The 13,992-nt window shown below is 28.3% G+C and overlaps 3 protein-coding genes across 3 annotated transcripts in view; all 3 read left to right on the forward strand.

Annotated features, from left to right (window-relative positions):
• Nucleotides 1-5,015, forward strand: part of LOC111682708 — a 13,898-nt gene extending 8,883 nt beyond the window's left edge. The window contains exons 8-10 of the mRNA XM_046950566.1: nt 3,653-3,765; nt 3,849-4,218; nt 4,296-5,015. Coding sequence (XP_046806522.1) covers nt 3,653-3,765; nt 3,849-4,218; nt 4,296-4,907 — 1,095 coding nt within the window. The 3' untranslated portion in view covers nt 4,908-5,015. The remainder of the gene's footprint in view (nt 1-3,652; nt 3,766-3,848; nt 4,219-4,295) is intronic.
• A 1,677-nt stretch (nt 5,016-6,692) lies between these two features.
• LOC111682714 lies at nt 6,693-10,410 on the forward strand. Its single transcript, XM_023444709.2, has 5 exons — nt 6,693-6,806; nt 6,867-7,197; nt 7,301-7,416; nt 9,190-9,565; nt 9,629-10,410. Exons 1-5 carry the CDS (start codon nt 6,784-6,786, stop codon nt 10,292-10,294), a joined length of 1,512 nt encoding a protein of 503 aa, XP_023300477.2. The 5' UTR covers nt 6,693-6,783; the 3' UTR covers nt 10,295-10,410.
• Nucleotides 10,411-10,965: 555 nt separating this feature from the next.
• Nucleotides 10,966-12,752, forward strand: LOC111682718. The gene is made up of 3 exons (XM_023444713.2): nt 10,966-11,121; nt 11,189-11,537; nt 12,020-12,752. The coding sequence occupies exons 1-3, from the start codon at nt 11,096-11,098 to the stop codon at nt 12,506-12,508; spliced, it is 864 nt and encodes a 287-aa protein (XP_023300481.2). The 5' UTR covers nt 10,966-11,095; the 3' UTR covers nt 12,509-12,752.
• Nucleotides 12,753-13,992: the final 1,240 nt, after the last annotated feature.

Below are 13,992 nucleotides of genomic sequence, written 5' to 3' on the forward strand. Positions count from 1 at the left end.
TTCCAAAATGTTGCAACATCGTAGTGGGAGCCCGTTATTACGTATTTATATGTATAAGTTAATAAACCAAAATCAATGTTTTATGAAAAAAGTACCAAAAATAGGTACGTGAAAATTGTACCTATTTTTGGTACCCTTAAACATCCGAATAACCAAAAAGTACTAAATTTATATTTTTATTTTTTCGTCAAGTTATGAAGGAGTCAAAAATATTGTTTGAATGTTCACTGGTTTAAAAGATACATGGGGTGCAAAAAAAGTACCAAAATACAGTTTTTACCCGTTTATTCCCTAAAGGGGCCGAAATTGAAAAAAGTACCAGACACCTGTCCGCTTATTTTTTAAATGAACGACGATAAGCTTTAAACTATTTTTGTATCTTTTCTAGTTTAGGAGATATGAGGTTACCGATTTTACCCGTTTTTACCCTTTTTTACCCCCTAAACATTCGAATTTCCAAAAATCCCGTCTTAGTGGATCTATTTGGTGGGAGACCAACCCCCTGTCTAAATTTCAGCTCTTAAGCTTTAACCGTTTAGGGTGTGCGATGATGAATCAGTCAATCAGTCAGTCAGTCAGTCAGTAACGTTAGTATTTTATATATATAGATTAATGTGTGGCAGTACAATATCAGTCATTTTTGTAAAGATTTTATTTAGAATTTGGATATATGAGCCTCCGGAACTTAATGTCTTTCCGACAACGGTTTTGAGGGGCTTGATGACACATATCGTGGCCGATTATCAAAAAATATGCAGTTATTTATTCAGAACGCCTGAAAAGGTCTTTTAACGTTTTGCTTTAGAATCAGTTAGTCGATAACCAAGTAATGGCCTACTTCCTATGGAACGAGCTTCCACCAATTTCGAATCAAAAATGTTTTTATACGACAACACCGCCATTTGTTTATTGGGAATATGAGAGCATATCTTGGGCTAATATGTGTACCTTCAACATTTGGGGTACGATACCATTTTACAATTTATTAGACTATACCCTTTTTGTCAAGACCCATCATAAATCATTCCTATTATACAACTTCCTTGAAAGTTGGTTAGAGCTTAATATTTTTCGATTAATGGAATGCCAATATATTTTCTGAATTCATTTAGATTTAAAAATATAATTTGTTGTATTCATGCATTAAAAATTCATCCATTTATGAAACCACCTCTAAATGTGTTACTTGGCAAACTATATGGGTTTCACTATATGCTTTATGGTCTGAAATTAATTTTTTTTTAAAGATTTGTTTAAAAATTAATCTGAACGAACTGAATATTGATCACGGAGTTTAATAACTAAAATTTGGCTTACTTTCACTAATTTGGGGCGCTCTAATGGCATTAATTACAAAAAAATGATAAGCGTTTATGGGAAGCTCTTATAGTTATAGCCTTCACCTTCTTGAAAGGGTATATATAAGTTTGACATTCCGTTTGTAATTTCTATAATATAATTTTCCGTCCCTATAAAGTATATATATTCTAGATCCTTATAGATAGCGGAGTCGATTAAACTATGTCCGTCTGTCTGTCTGTTGAAATCAGTTTTTAGAGGACCCCAGATATCGGCGAGATCCGAATCTGCAATAATTCTATTAGAAATGCTTTCGAGAAGATCGCTATTTAAAATCAGCAAGTTAAGATTCCTAGGAATTGTTCGGACTATCGTCCTATCAGTATTTTGTCAGTCTGTTCAAAAGTTTTGGAACTAATTATTAGGGAACAAATGTTACATCATCTAAATAGGTACTTTTTCGTACTTCGACTGGTACTTTTTTAATTTTCTATAATATTGAACCTAGAAACATGAAATTAAGCATGTAGAGCACGTTGTAAACGAGAATCTATAAAAGCGGACTTTTTGGTACATTCTACAAAAGGTATTTTTTTGAGTTTTCTATAAAATTTAACCTAGAAAAATGAAATTAAGCATGTAGAGCCCGGAGTAAATGAGAATCTATAAAAGGGGACTTTTTGGTACTTTTCCGTTCTTCAAAAGGTACTTTTTAAATTTCCTATAATATTGAACCTAGAAACATGAAATTAAGTATGTAGAGCCCGAAGTAAATGAGAATCTATAAAAGGGGACTTTTTGGTACTTTTTCGTTCTTCAAAAAGTACTTTTTGGATTTTTGTATAATATTGAACCTAGAAACATGAAATTAAGTATGTAGAGGATGGATTAAGTGAGAACCTATAAAAGAGGACTTTTGGTACTTTTTCGTTCTTCAAAAGGTACTTTTTGGATTTTTGTATAATATTGAACCTAGAAACATGAAATTAAGCATGAAGAGCCCGGAGTAAATAAGAATCTATAAAAGCAGACTTTTTGGTACAGTTTCATTCTACAAAAGGTACTTTTTGAGTTTTCTATAAAATTTAACCTAGAAACATGAAATTAAGCATGTAGAGCCCGAGTAAAAAGGGGACTTTTCGTTCATCAAAAGGTACTTTTTGAATTTTTTATAATATTGAACCTAGAAACATGAAATTAAGTATGTAGAGCCTGGATTAAGTGAGAACATATAAAAGGGGACTTTTTGAAACCTTTTCGTTCTTCAAAAGGTACTTTTTGGATTTTTGTATAATATTGAACCTAGAAACGTGAAATTAAGCATGTAGAGCCCGGAGTTAATTAGAATCTATAAAAGCAATCAGGGACTTGAGTGAATGAAAATTTAAACTGGAATATTTTCTGGTACTTTTTGAATTTTCTATAATATTGAACTTAGGAACATGAAATTAAATAAAATAGGTCCTTTGGTACTTTTTCGTACTTCACTGGTACTGGTACTTTTAGAGCTTTCTAAAATATTGAATATATAAACATAAAATTAAACATGCAGTATCCCAATCGAACGAAAATTGGTACTTTTTTGTTCTCTTACTAATACTTTTTTCTAATTTTCTGTGATATTGAGACTAGAATCATAAAATCAAACTTAAAGAGTTCTCTAAAAGGGGAATTTTTGATATTGCAGATATATATACATTTACAATAATGATATTTATTTTATTCCATTACGATGAGGGTAGCGAAGCACACTGGGTATAGCTAGTTATTAATATTTTAGATGAAAGTGCTTTCGTTTTTGTTCTTATTTTAAAAATAGTTGAACTTAAATCAAATACTCCTATTATTTTGAACAATAGATTTTGTATATAAATTTAAAAAAATATATATATATATTTTTATATAAATTGCTTCCATATTTAAAATAACGATTATAAAAATTAGAGAACAAGTTAAATAAAAAAATTATAAAAACATTTAATTAAAAATCTAAATCTTTCACTAAAAAATTTATATTCTACATTTTTCAAAATTTTCACTCCTATTATTTTGAACGCAACTGTATGTAGTAGCGATGTTAGAAGTATAAAAAATATTTTCACATAGCTCCTAGACGTTTACTGGACTAAAATATCTATCTAACAGCTTCAGCTTTTCTTGTTTTCAAGACATCTTAGGACTTTTAATTTAAAGTTTCATATTTTAGTTTAAGTCATCTCAACGCAGTTTAATCCTTTAAAATGAAGTCAATAGATAGGACTATTAGGAGGTATAGCAAATAATAAGAAGTGTATAGAAAGTATAAATTAAATTATACATTACTAACTAGTATCATCAATATTCTATTTTTTAGGATACAAAGGAAGAGCCTATTTTTTATGAAGAAATTCAAAATGAAAATGCTGATTATCAAAGTGACGCTTCGGAAGTTTCACTATACACGGAGCTTAATACAAAAAAGAAACGGTAAGATAATAATAAATGTTTAAATTACTCACTGTATATAACTTATTATGATTTTGTTTTTTCGTTATATTTGTTGGAAATAGTGGCAAAATTGAAAGAAGATTTAAATGGGAACGAGAAAGTCTTATACTTTTTATTAAACAGCTGGAAAGGTATAGAGTTTTATACGATCCTAAACACAAAGACTATTCAAAGCAACAGATTAGGTACGCTGCATATAATAAACTACTAAGAATTATGAAAAATCTTCATCCAGAAATCACTTTAACAGAAATTCGTGGTAAAATAAGATGTATACGAAATCAGTATTTAAAAGAACTGCATAGTTTAAAAAATGCACAAAAAAGAAATGAATCATATACACCAAAACTGTGGTGCTATGACTTGCTGGACAATTTATATAGAGACGTAAAACCTAAAACACCACGTTTTAAACGAAATATTGATGATATGGTAAATAATATATACACACATTTTATTAAACAATAATATTAATAATATAAATTATTTCTTGTTTATTACATTCTCAGAATGATACTAGCCAAGTATCGAACGAATCATTTAATATAGATAACACGACTAGTAACGAATTGTTAGAATTCGAAGAAATTCATCATGAAATAGAAAACGAAGAGGACTATGAAAAAGAATCTGTCAACATTGAAGCTATGGGTTTTACACAAAATAATGATACAACTATAGACTATGAGTGTGTAAATACTTTTGAATACAATACAGAAGATATACAACCGACCAAGAAAAGATGTCTGCCTAAAGACTATTGTGATAATGTAATGGATTTTAATGAAATAACTAAATTTGAAATAACAGAAAATCATATGAAACAGGAAAAAAATAAAAGAACAACAACAAACGTCGATAAAGATGCGAAATATGATTGGCTTGGCGAATTAGTTGTATCACAAATGTCAGAGATATCACGAAAATATCATACCGAATTTGCTTGGGATGTTCAATGTTTAATTCGGAAGTACATTGTAAAAAGTAAAACAGGTGATGGTGAAACATCTGCATCAAATACATCTGACGACACTACTAATACCAACTCAAAACCGAGTACATCACGGAATATTGTTCTACCACGTACTTCTAATGTTTCATTTAATCTTAGTTTTGTGTAAATTAGTATTTTTTTAATTTATCGTATTTAAGTTAAACCTTTATAAATTAGCTATTCGTTAAAGTTAATATTTGTTTAATATAACCGGACATTTCTATATTGAAATATAGTTTTTAATAAAGCATTTTCATTTAACCAAAGTTGCTAGAATAAGACATATTTTTATAACTTAAAATTAATCAAGCTAATTATGAACAACTAGCATACCCTGGGTGCTTCGCTACCCTAACTATGTTCAATATCGTAAAAATATCAAAAAGTACCATCGGAAAAACGAAAAAGTACAAAGATCTCTTTCAATAACTTCTCATTTAATAACGACCGTGTGTTCCGGTTAACCGTTATAAAGAATCCATTTTAATAATAGAAAAGTACCAAATAGTTTCCACTTCCAGTATATTATTCAGTCAAGACCATGTATGTTAAAATTAATGTTCCTAGGTTGAATATTTTAGAAAATTAAAAAGTACATTTTATGAGATAAAAAGTACTAAAAAGTTGTCACTTAAAGGATCTTATTCAATGAGGACTGTGTATGTTTAATAATCATGTGTTTTTAGTTCATATTAAAGAACATACATAGAGTATCATTTGAAGGAAGAAAAAGTACCAAAAGTGGAATAAAGTTTACCTAAGTGGAAAGTACTAATAAAAAGAGCACAATGTTTCCCCTTTTCGCTTAGAAGTATACTTTTTCGAGAATTAAGTTTACAAAATGTTCCGTATTTAAATCTACATATATATCACAGATAAAACTCAAACGATTCAAATCTGCATTCATTTATTCCAGAAAAATTGTGCTTTAAAAAACGTACCAAACAATTTACTCGAATTTGGTCCTATATAGGCCTTAGTACTCAAATTCCAAAATAATATACCAAAAGCTTATTTTGTGTGAGTAAATAAACTACTTTTTGAAATTTTGTAAAAGTTTCAAACTCATTGAGTTTGATTAAAATTTAATTTCCCGTTTTTCCCCTTTTTGGTACTTTTTTACCCAGTGAAATAGCAAAAATTTTATTTCAATAAATATTACAGAGTTAGTTCGTAATTTAATAGGAATAATTCAATAAACTGAAAAAGTTTTCTTAATGTGCTAAAAAAAAGTACCATAAATACAGTTTTCTCCCTTTTACATCCAAAAAGGACTGAATTTTAAAAAAGTACGAAACAGGTGTCTCATAATTTTGAGATATGTATCCAAAATATTTAGAAAATTTCGATTATGTTAATTAGTTTAAAAGTTATAAAGGGCTGAAAAAGGCACCAAAATCACCTTTGTAACACATTTTTACTCCTTAAAAATACGAATTTCAAAAAAGTACCAGACACCCATCTGCTCATTTTAAGAGTAGATACAGGTGCATTTACAAATTTTCTTGTATGACTAATATTATGTAAGATATTTAAGAAAACCTGTTTTACCCGTTTTTTCCCTTTTTACCCGTAAATGTGCAAATTTTTAAAAATCCCTCCTTAGTGGATCTACATAACCAAAAACACATCTACTGTCAAAATTTCATGATTCTAGGTTCAGCCGTTTGGGCAGTGCGATGATGAATCAGTCAGTCAGTAACGGTACTCTTTTATATATATAGATGCCTTTTGAAATTTTAAATATATTAACGAAGTTGGAAATTTAAAATTTAAAAAAGTGAAAAGTCAACCGTTTAAAAATTGCATAAGGTCGACTATTTATTTTTACTATAGAATCCTACTCGCAATCTCATTCATAAGTGAATGAATAATTTGTATTGTGCTAACATTTCTATGTGATTTGCAGTAAATAAAAAAGCAGAATTGTTGCAATATTTATTATCAATAGTTTGGCGTAAAAGTTTAATATTACATTTGTTTTAAAAGAAAAATAATTAAATATGCATGATTATGCACAAAATAGGTAAAAATCTTATATTTCTAACGAATACATTATTTTACATATATATAAAACTTATTTTAGCAAACAACTGTTTTGGAATCGTAAAATGCTCGAAATGTTTATAGACCTTTATAGGGAGAATACATGTTTGTACGACAAACGCCATCAAGATTATAATAATAAAATGATCAAGGAAAATGTCTTGAAAAGTATGCTAACACAAATGCGTAAATTTTTACCCACTTTGGAATTAGTGGATATACATGATAAAATCAAAGTTATTCGTGCTCAATTTAGTGAAGAGGTAACATTTGCTGATGCAGCTGGAGCTGGCTATGTTCCTCAATTGTGGTGTTTTGAGAAGTTGCAATTTTTGCGTGAACATCTAACATGTTGGCCAACAGATGATACTGTAAGTTGGAAACTTGTAGATTGTTTTACTATATTAAAAGTTTAATAATTTTCTGGCTAAAATCATGGGATAACAATTCAGGTGTTTATTACTTTCCTTTTAGGATTCAAATGAGGAAAATACTATTGCAGAAGAAAATCATTCGGAAAATAGTGATAATGAGAGTGATGACTTTCATCTATACCTTACAACAATTTTAGACAAATATAAATCTGAAACGTAAGTAAACAATACTTATTTTTCTACTATATACAGTGAATCAACTAAGGTTTTTGCCTACCTTTTTTAAGAGAATTTTGTTTTTTGTTCATAAATAAAATTCGAAAAAAACAGGTAAAAAGTAAATATATGTTTTCCAATTAAAAATAGAGATTGTGTAAAATGGGAAAAATTAGAAAAAATATTAAAATACAAATTTTGGTGCATTTGTTGTTGCATTTTATAATTATTCATCAGAATTTTCATGTCAATAAAGTATTTTGCATATTGAGAATTTCGGTTAATTTCATTGGGTTTTTCAAATTATTTTTTAATTATTTATTGTTTTATTGTTAAAAGGAAGAGTGTTAAATATTTTTCAATTGCGATTTGCAAAAATCATATTCTTGTTGGGTGAAAATGTGATGTTATTTGCTTTAAAATGTTTAAAGGATAATAATGAGGCAATTTCGATATAAAAAATTAGTTTAGATTTCTAGAACAAGTGTAAATCAATAAAATATAATTATGAAATGTTTAATCAATAACATTAAAAAATATAAAATAGAGTAATAGATGAAATGTTCCAAAGAATTATTACAAAAAACGTACTGAGTGCTCTTTCAAAATCTTTAACTGCCAAAGGGAGGCGACTTGTATCCAAGGAAAACTTTTGGACTCCTGATTTATCTTTTTCAAAATATATATAGGAACTAGGAGGAAGACTATGTTTAAATTTAGACCTCTAAACAGACATTAGGTTGATTGGCACCAATGTAAAAGGAACTGTCGTTTAGTACAGGAAAAATACCTAATTTAGATATTATAAAAAAGAGGTGGTTATCATACCGTAAAGTCAACAAAAACAATATTTTTCACCTAATACATACACTTATATATATTAAGAACCCAAATCAAGAATAACTATCTAGATCCAAATACGCCTGCTGTATCTTATTCATAAAATAAAAGAATTTAAAATATGAGGTTGAAAATCAAGATTTTAGCATTTAATAGTTCTATGTCCCCATACTTAGAGTGGCTAGGATGGTACTTAATGTTAGATTTATTGAATAAGAATCAATATTATACAATTCTAAATAAAATTTACACAATACTCCCCAAATAGATGGAATTTCCGTAATGTAGTTTTTGTTTATCAATACAAAATGAACAAAAACCCGGATTATTTTTGTTATAATATATAGATTTATACCTCACAAAACATTTGTTCTAGGTCCAAATCAATTGATTATCTAATATATCATGTATCCAATTCAAAATTACTTATTATTTTCGAAATTTAATGAAAGAAACGATAGATTTCATGTTAAGTCAAATATTGATAAATTCTCATAGGTATATAGGATAATAAATCGATTAAGAAATTTCCAAATTTAGTCGTTCCACTAATAAAATATCTAAAAAATGTTATTTTAATATATAGGATTAATAAAAATATTAAATTTTATATAATAATGCAGCAATATTAAAAAAATGAACAAAAAATAAAAAAGCAAAATACTTTATTGACCCAAAAAATTAACAATACGTTCACATTTTATCAAAAATCTCGTTAATTAATATAATAATTTTACTTTTTATAGTAGAAAATTAAAAAATAAGATATTCTTTAAAAAAAATACAACAAACAAATTGCTTTATTTTGCTAAAAAATAATTGTTCAGATAAAGTTTTTTCTTAAAATGTATAAAATTTTACATAGGCAAATTACTTAATTGATTCACTGTATGTTTATTTATAAAAAAAAAATAAAATATTTTTGTATTGCAGAAAATATAGATGGGATCCAGTTGTTACTAAGATTTTTATAAATGTCCTTGAAGGATATCAAATACTTTTGGATCCCAACTATAGTGACTTTAAACACCGAGTATTGAGAAGAAAAGCTTTATGTAAACTGCAGAAAGAAATGAAAAAAGTTGATCCAAAAATTAATATAAAACATGTTTATGATAAAATAGTACATCTACGAAGATGTTATTTAAATGAATTGGATCGTTTGAAGAAGAAGAAGCGAACAAATAACAATGAAAAATTGACTTCAAAATGGTGGTGTTTTGATATGTTGACTAAGTTATATAAGGACAGATATGGTGTGAATTCAAATTCTAATTTAAAGGAGTTATCTGTTGAGAATGATAACCAAGTAAGTGTGTTCTTTAAAAGAAGTGTGTAAGTAAAAAGCAAACATTTTTAATTATATCTCTAGATAGGGAATAATATGTCCTCTAAACAGCAAGCGAAAGAAACTTCTAATAATGATCACATAGAATTATTGGAATTTGAAGAAGTTCAACAAGTTTTCGATGGTGATCAAGAAATGCAAACGGTATTAATTATGGACACTAAAAACACACAAAACACCATGGAATATGAATGTGTAAATATTTCCGTGGGTGACGAATCAGAAAACAAACAACCCACAACAACAAGCTGTATTAACGAAGAGTATTGTGATTATGATGAAACAGATCTAAACGTAACAAACATGGTGGAGTATGAATGTGCAAATACATCTATAACTGACGATACAAAAAACATAGAACTACCAACAACAAACAGTATTGACTCCGATAATATAACAGAATTTAAAGTAACTGAAATATCTGCCATCAACAAATATAGCCCGAAATCAAAGAATAAAGCAATAAATGTAAAAACTGATATGATAGGTGTATCTCTAGGTAATTTAGTTACAACAAAATTGAAAGAAATCTCACCAAAATATCATGCCGATTTCGCCTGGGATGTACAATGTCTAGTACGTAAATATATTTTGAAAAGTAGAGAGCAAACAACTGAAGAAACCTCTTCAGCATCAATATCTGTCAATAATAAACAAAAACCAACTGTAATTAATGTAAGTTTTGTGTAAATCATAGAATTAAGAACGCACAAGTTGTTTTAAATTAAATTAATTAAAATTTTTAATAAATAAGTTAATTGTTTCTTTTAGAAAAGTTTAAGTTTTATAAAATAATATGAAAATTATTGAAAATTGCATTTTTATTTACATAATCATAAATCTCTCGTTACGCAGTGTGAAAAAATTATAAAAAATAAATGTACATATACAAGGGTTGTCATTCGAATAATCGAGAAAAAATAAAAATTTCAAAAAGTATGAAAATATAGCCGACCTACACCATGTTAAAAATCGAAACATGGCCGACCATACCTATACCATGTTAAAAATTTGTGCTGTATGTCGTAAATTTATATTATTAATTTGTTTTTGCTGCAAATTTTATTTTAAAAATTTTTATGACATACAACGATACGACATAAATTATAATTAGATATAAATTGAATAATTTGAGTTTTTGGAAGATTCAAATAAGACTCCGAAGTACACAGTACTTTTGAAGATCTAATAGTATGATCTCTCAAAGAAATCTCTATATTTCATATAAAAAGGCTCCAGTTAATATTCAAACAATTTATGAATACCATTATTTATAAAAGCATATAATATCAATACTTTTCAAACTACATAACTGGCCACTCTAAAATACGATATACGTGTTATCAATTCACTTGTGTTGGCAACAACTTGTCCTAACAAGAAGAAGAAACTTGCTTTCAATTGTTTATTATTGACGGAAACTATTTCATTGTGAAAAATTATACGAAAAATCAATATTGCCCTCGACGACAATATTGCCCTCAGCCAATAATGTCCGATAAACAATTTACTAAACGGTAAGTTTTTAAAATAAAAATATTAATAAGTATACTTGTTTTAGATAGCAGTTATTTTATTATATAGCAAATGGCTTTTTTGGACAAGGGATATGATAGAGAAATTCATAGAACTTCTAAAGGAACATGAATGTTTATACAACAATAAAAACAAATTCTACTATAATCGTCACATTAAGGACGAAATATGTGAATATATTCTACATGAAATGCAAAAGGATAAACCGGCTATACAAATTGGTGATATACGGCGAAAGATGAAAGTATTACGCACTCAATATGCTCGTGAAAATCGTATGTTGTCATTGGCACGAGTCCATGGGAAAGTGTATGAACCGAAGTTGTGGTGCTATCATAAGTTATCATTTCTGGAGAAGCATACAACATGCGTTACGTCAATAAATAATAAGGAAGCTGTAAGTTATTTTATTATTATTTTATAATATGCAGTTAAACTAATCTAGATAGATAGATAGATAGATAGATAGATAGATAGATAGATAGATAGATAGATAGATAGATAGATAAATATGTAAATAAATAAATAAATAAATAAATAAATAAATAGATAGATAGATAGATAGATACATAGATAGATAGATAGATAGATAGATAGATAGATAGATAGATAGATAGATAGATAGATAGATAGATAGATAGATAGATAGATAGATAGATACATAGATAAATAGATAGATAGATAGATAGATAGATAGATAGATAGATAGATAGATAGATAGATAGATAGATAGATAGATAGATAGATAGATAGATAGATAAATAGATGGATGGATGGTTGGATGGATATAAACCTCATGTTTTTCTAGCATAATTTTATTTATTATCGGTTATTTTTATATTTTTTTTACGAGTTTATTAATAACTGTTTCGTTTTTAGCCCACATCTCATGACGAGACCAATACTTTTTCCGATGAAGAAACATTTAATTACGACGACAACGAAGATAATTCTTTGCTAATGGAAATTTATAAAAAGGAAGATGTGCTTAATGTCGATGACACTCAATACGAAGAGGCTTCTAAAACCAATGAAACTATTTATGAAGAGAATAAGACAACGCCAAAAACCGAAAACGTAGAGATTAATGATAATGATAATAATAGTAATAAGAAGACAAGTGGAAAATATGATTGGGTTGGAGATTTAGTTGTGTCTCAAATGGAAGATATCGATGAAGCACAGCGTGGAGATTTTGTATGGGATATACAGTGTGTGGTAAGAAAGTATCTAATGAAATCAAAAGTTACCAGAGAACAGGCGTCTAAGTCTAGTAAATCAAACGAAAGTGAGGAAACAGCTACAACAACGAAAGATGTTACATTTCATAAGGGTTCGAATATATCGGTAAATGTTAATTTTTTATAAACTAATTGTACTTATGTAGGTATTTTTACCTAATAACAATACGGTGTGATAAAAATTTCGAAAAGTGAATGAATTTGTATAAACTTTAGGTGTTATTCTACAATTTGTGGGCCTAGTAGGGTATGTAAATACCTTTTAAATATTAGAAAAGTTGATGTTTCTCTATCCATCTCAAAAAAAAAAAAAAAAAAACAAATTAGAGTGCTATATTCGGCTGTGCCGAATCTTAAATACCCTCCACCAGCTAATTCTATGTTATTACTTTTCTAATTGATCAAATATTTGTAGAAATAAGTTTTCTCATGTCTTTAATAGAAAAAAATCCCAAAAGTTAAATCTATTACAATTCCAAGCGCTTTTAGGGGCTAGACCTAGTATAGGAGAAATAGAAGTATACAAAACTAACTAATATTTTTGGCAAATTATGTATCAATAGCTTAATTTGGTAATATGTAATGTGCGTTTAAGAGATTTTCGTAAAAGGACTTTGTATGGGAGCTATGACCAATTATGGACCGATCGGAATAGATGTGGTAATATTTCTTTATGTGAGAACAATGCTTGCACCAAATTTTATATGGATATTTTAATTTAATAATAAGTTATGTGCATTTAAATGATTTTTGGGAGGGGACCTTGTATGGGAGCTATGACCAAATATGGACCGATCAAAAAAATCTTTCATTGTAATATTTCTGTATATAAGAGCAACACTTGTACAAAATTTTATATCGATATCTTAATTTAGTAATGAGTTATGCGCGTTAAAGTGATTTTCGGGAGGGGACCTTGTATGGAAGCTATGACCAATTATGGACCCATCCAAAAAATTTTTCCTCTGAATAAACTTTATTGTCATAAAATTTTATTTTCTAAAATTTGGTGAAGACATCGACATTACAACGGAAGTTATTAACAAAAAACCAAATTTCCGGGAATATGTAATTTTGTATGGGAGGTATATGAAATTGTGGACCGATTCTGGCGATTTTACGCAGAGATTAAGCTCTTGTGTGGAAACGAATGTATGCCAATTTTTATGGAATTATCTTGCATAGTTTTCGCGAAAATTACATCAGAATGTGTAAAAAATGCTCATTTTTTCGAGGTTGTTTCAAATTTTGATTCATAACTTTTCCCGTTGTGCACCGATTTTGCCCATTTTCAATATCAAACAACTTAGGAAAACAAAGAACATTTTGGGTGAATTTGGTTAAATTCTATTGTTTCGTTTTATCGTGATCGTGTTTTACACAGACAGACGGACAGACGGACATAGCTAAATCGACTCAGAATTTGATAAGGACCCAGAATATATTTGTTGGGTCTCAGATGAATATTTCTTGGTGTTACACACGGAATGACAAAGTTATATATACCCTCTATCATCACTGATGGTGGTGGAGGGTATAAAAATTGGGAAATTTTAATAGTTTTTTAGAGATCAATTTTGATTAAATATGTTAAGCTAATCTACTCAAAGG

This window comes from Lucilia cuprina, chromosome 4, assembly GCF_022045245.1.
Source record: "Lucilia cuprina isolate Lc7/37 chromosome 4, ASM2204524v1, whole genome shotgun sequence".
Lineage (NCBI taxonomy): Eukaryota > Metazoa > Arthropoda > Insecta > Diptera > Calliphoridae > Lucilia > Lucilia cuprina.

Excerpts from the sequence above, each read along its gene's own strand:
- LOC111682718 (XM_023444713.2), top strand. The coding sequence starts at position 11,096 with ATGTCCGATAAACAATTTACTAAACG. Across the intron at positions 11,122-11,188 it reads GATAAACAATTTACTAAACG|CAAATGGCTTTTTTGGACAA; the intron begins GTAAGTTTTTAA and ends TTTATTATATAG. Across the intron at positions 11,538-12,019 it reads CAATAAATAATAAGGAAGCT|CCCACATCTCATGACGAGAC; the intron begins GTAAGTTATTTT and ends TTTCGTTTTTAG.
- LOC111682714 (XM_023444709.2), top strand. The coding sequence starts at position 6,784 with ATGCATGATTATGCACAAAATAG. Across the intron at positions 7,198-7,300 it reads GTTGGCCAACAGATGATACT|GATTCAAATGAGGAAAATAC; the intron begins GTAAGTTGGAAA and ends CTTTCCTTTTAG. Across the intron at positions 7,417-9,189 it reads GACAAATATAAATCTGAAAC|AAAATATAGATGGGATCCAG; the intron begins GTAAGTAAACAA and ends TTTGTATTGCAG.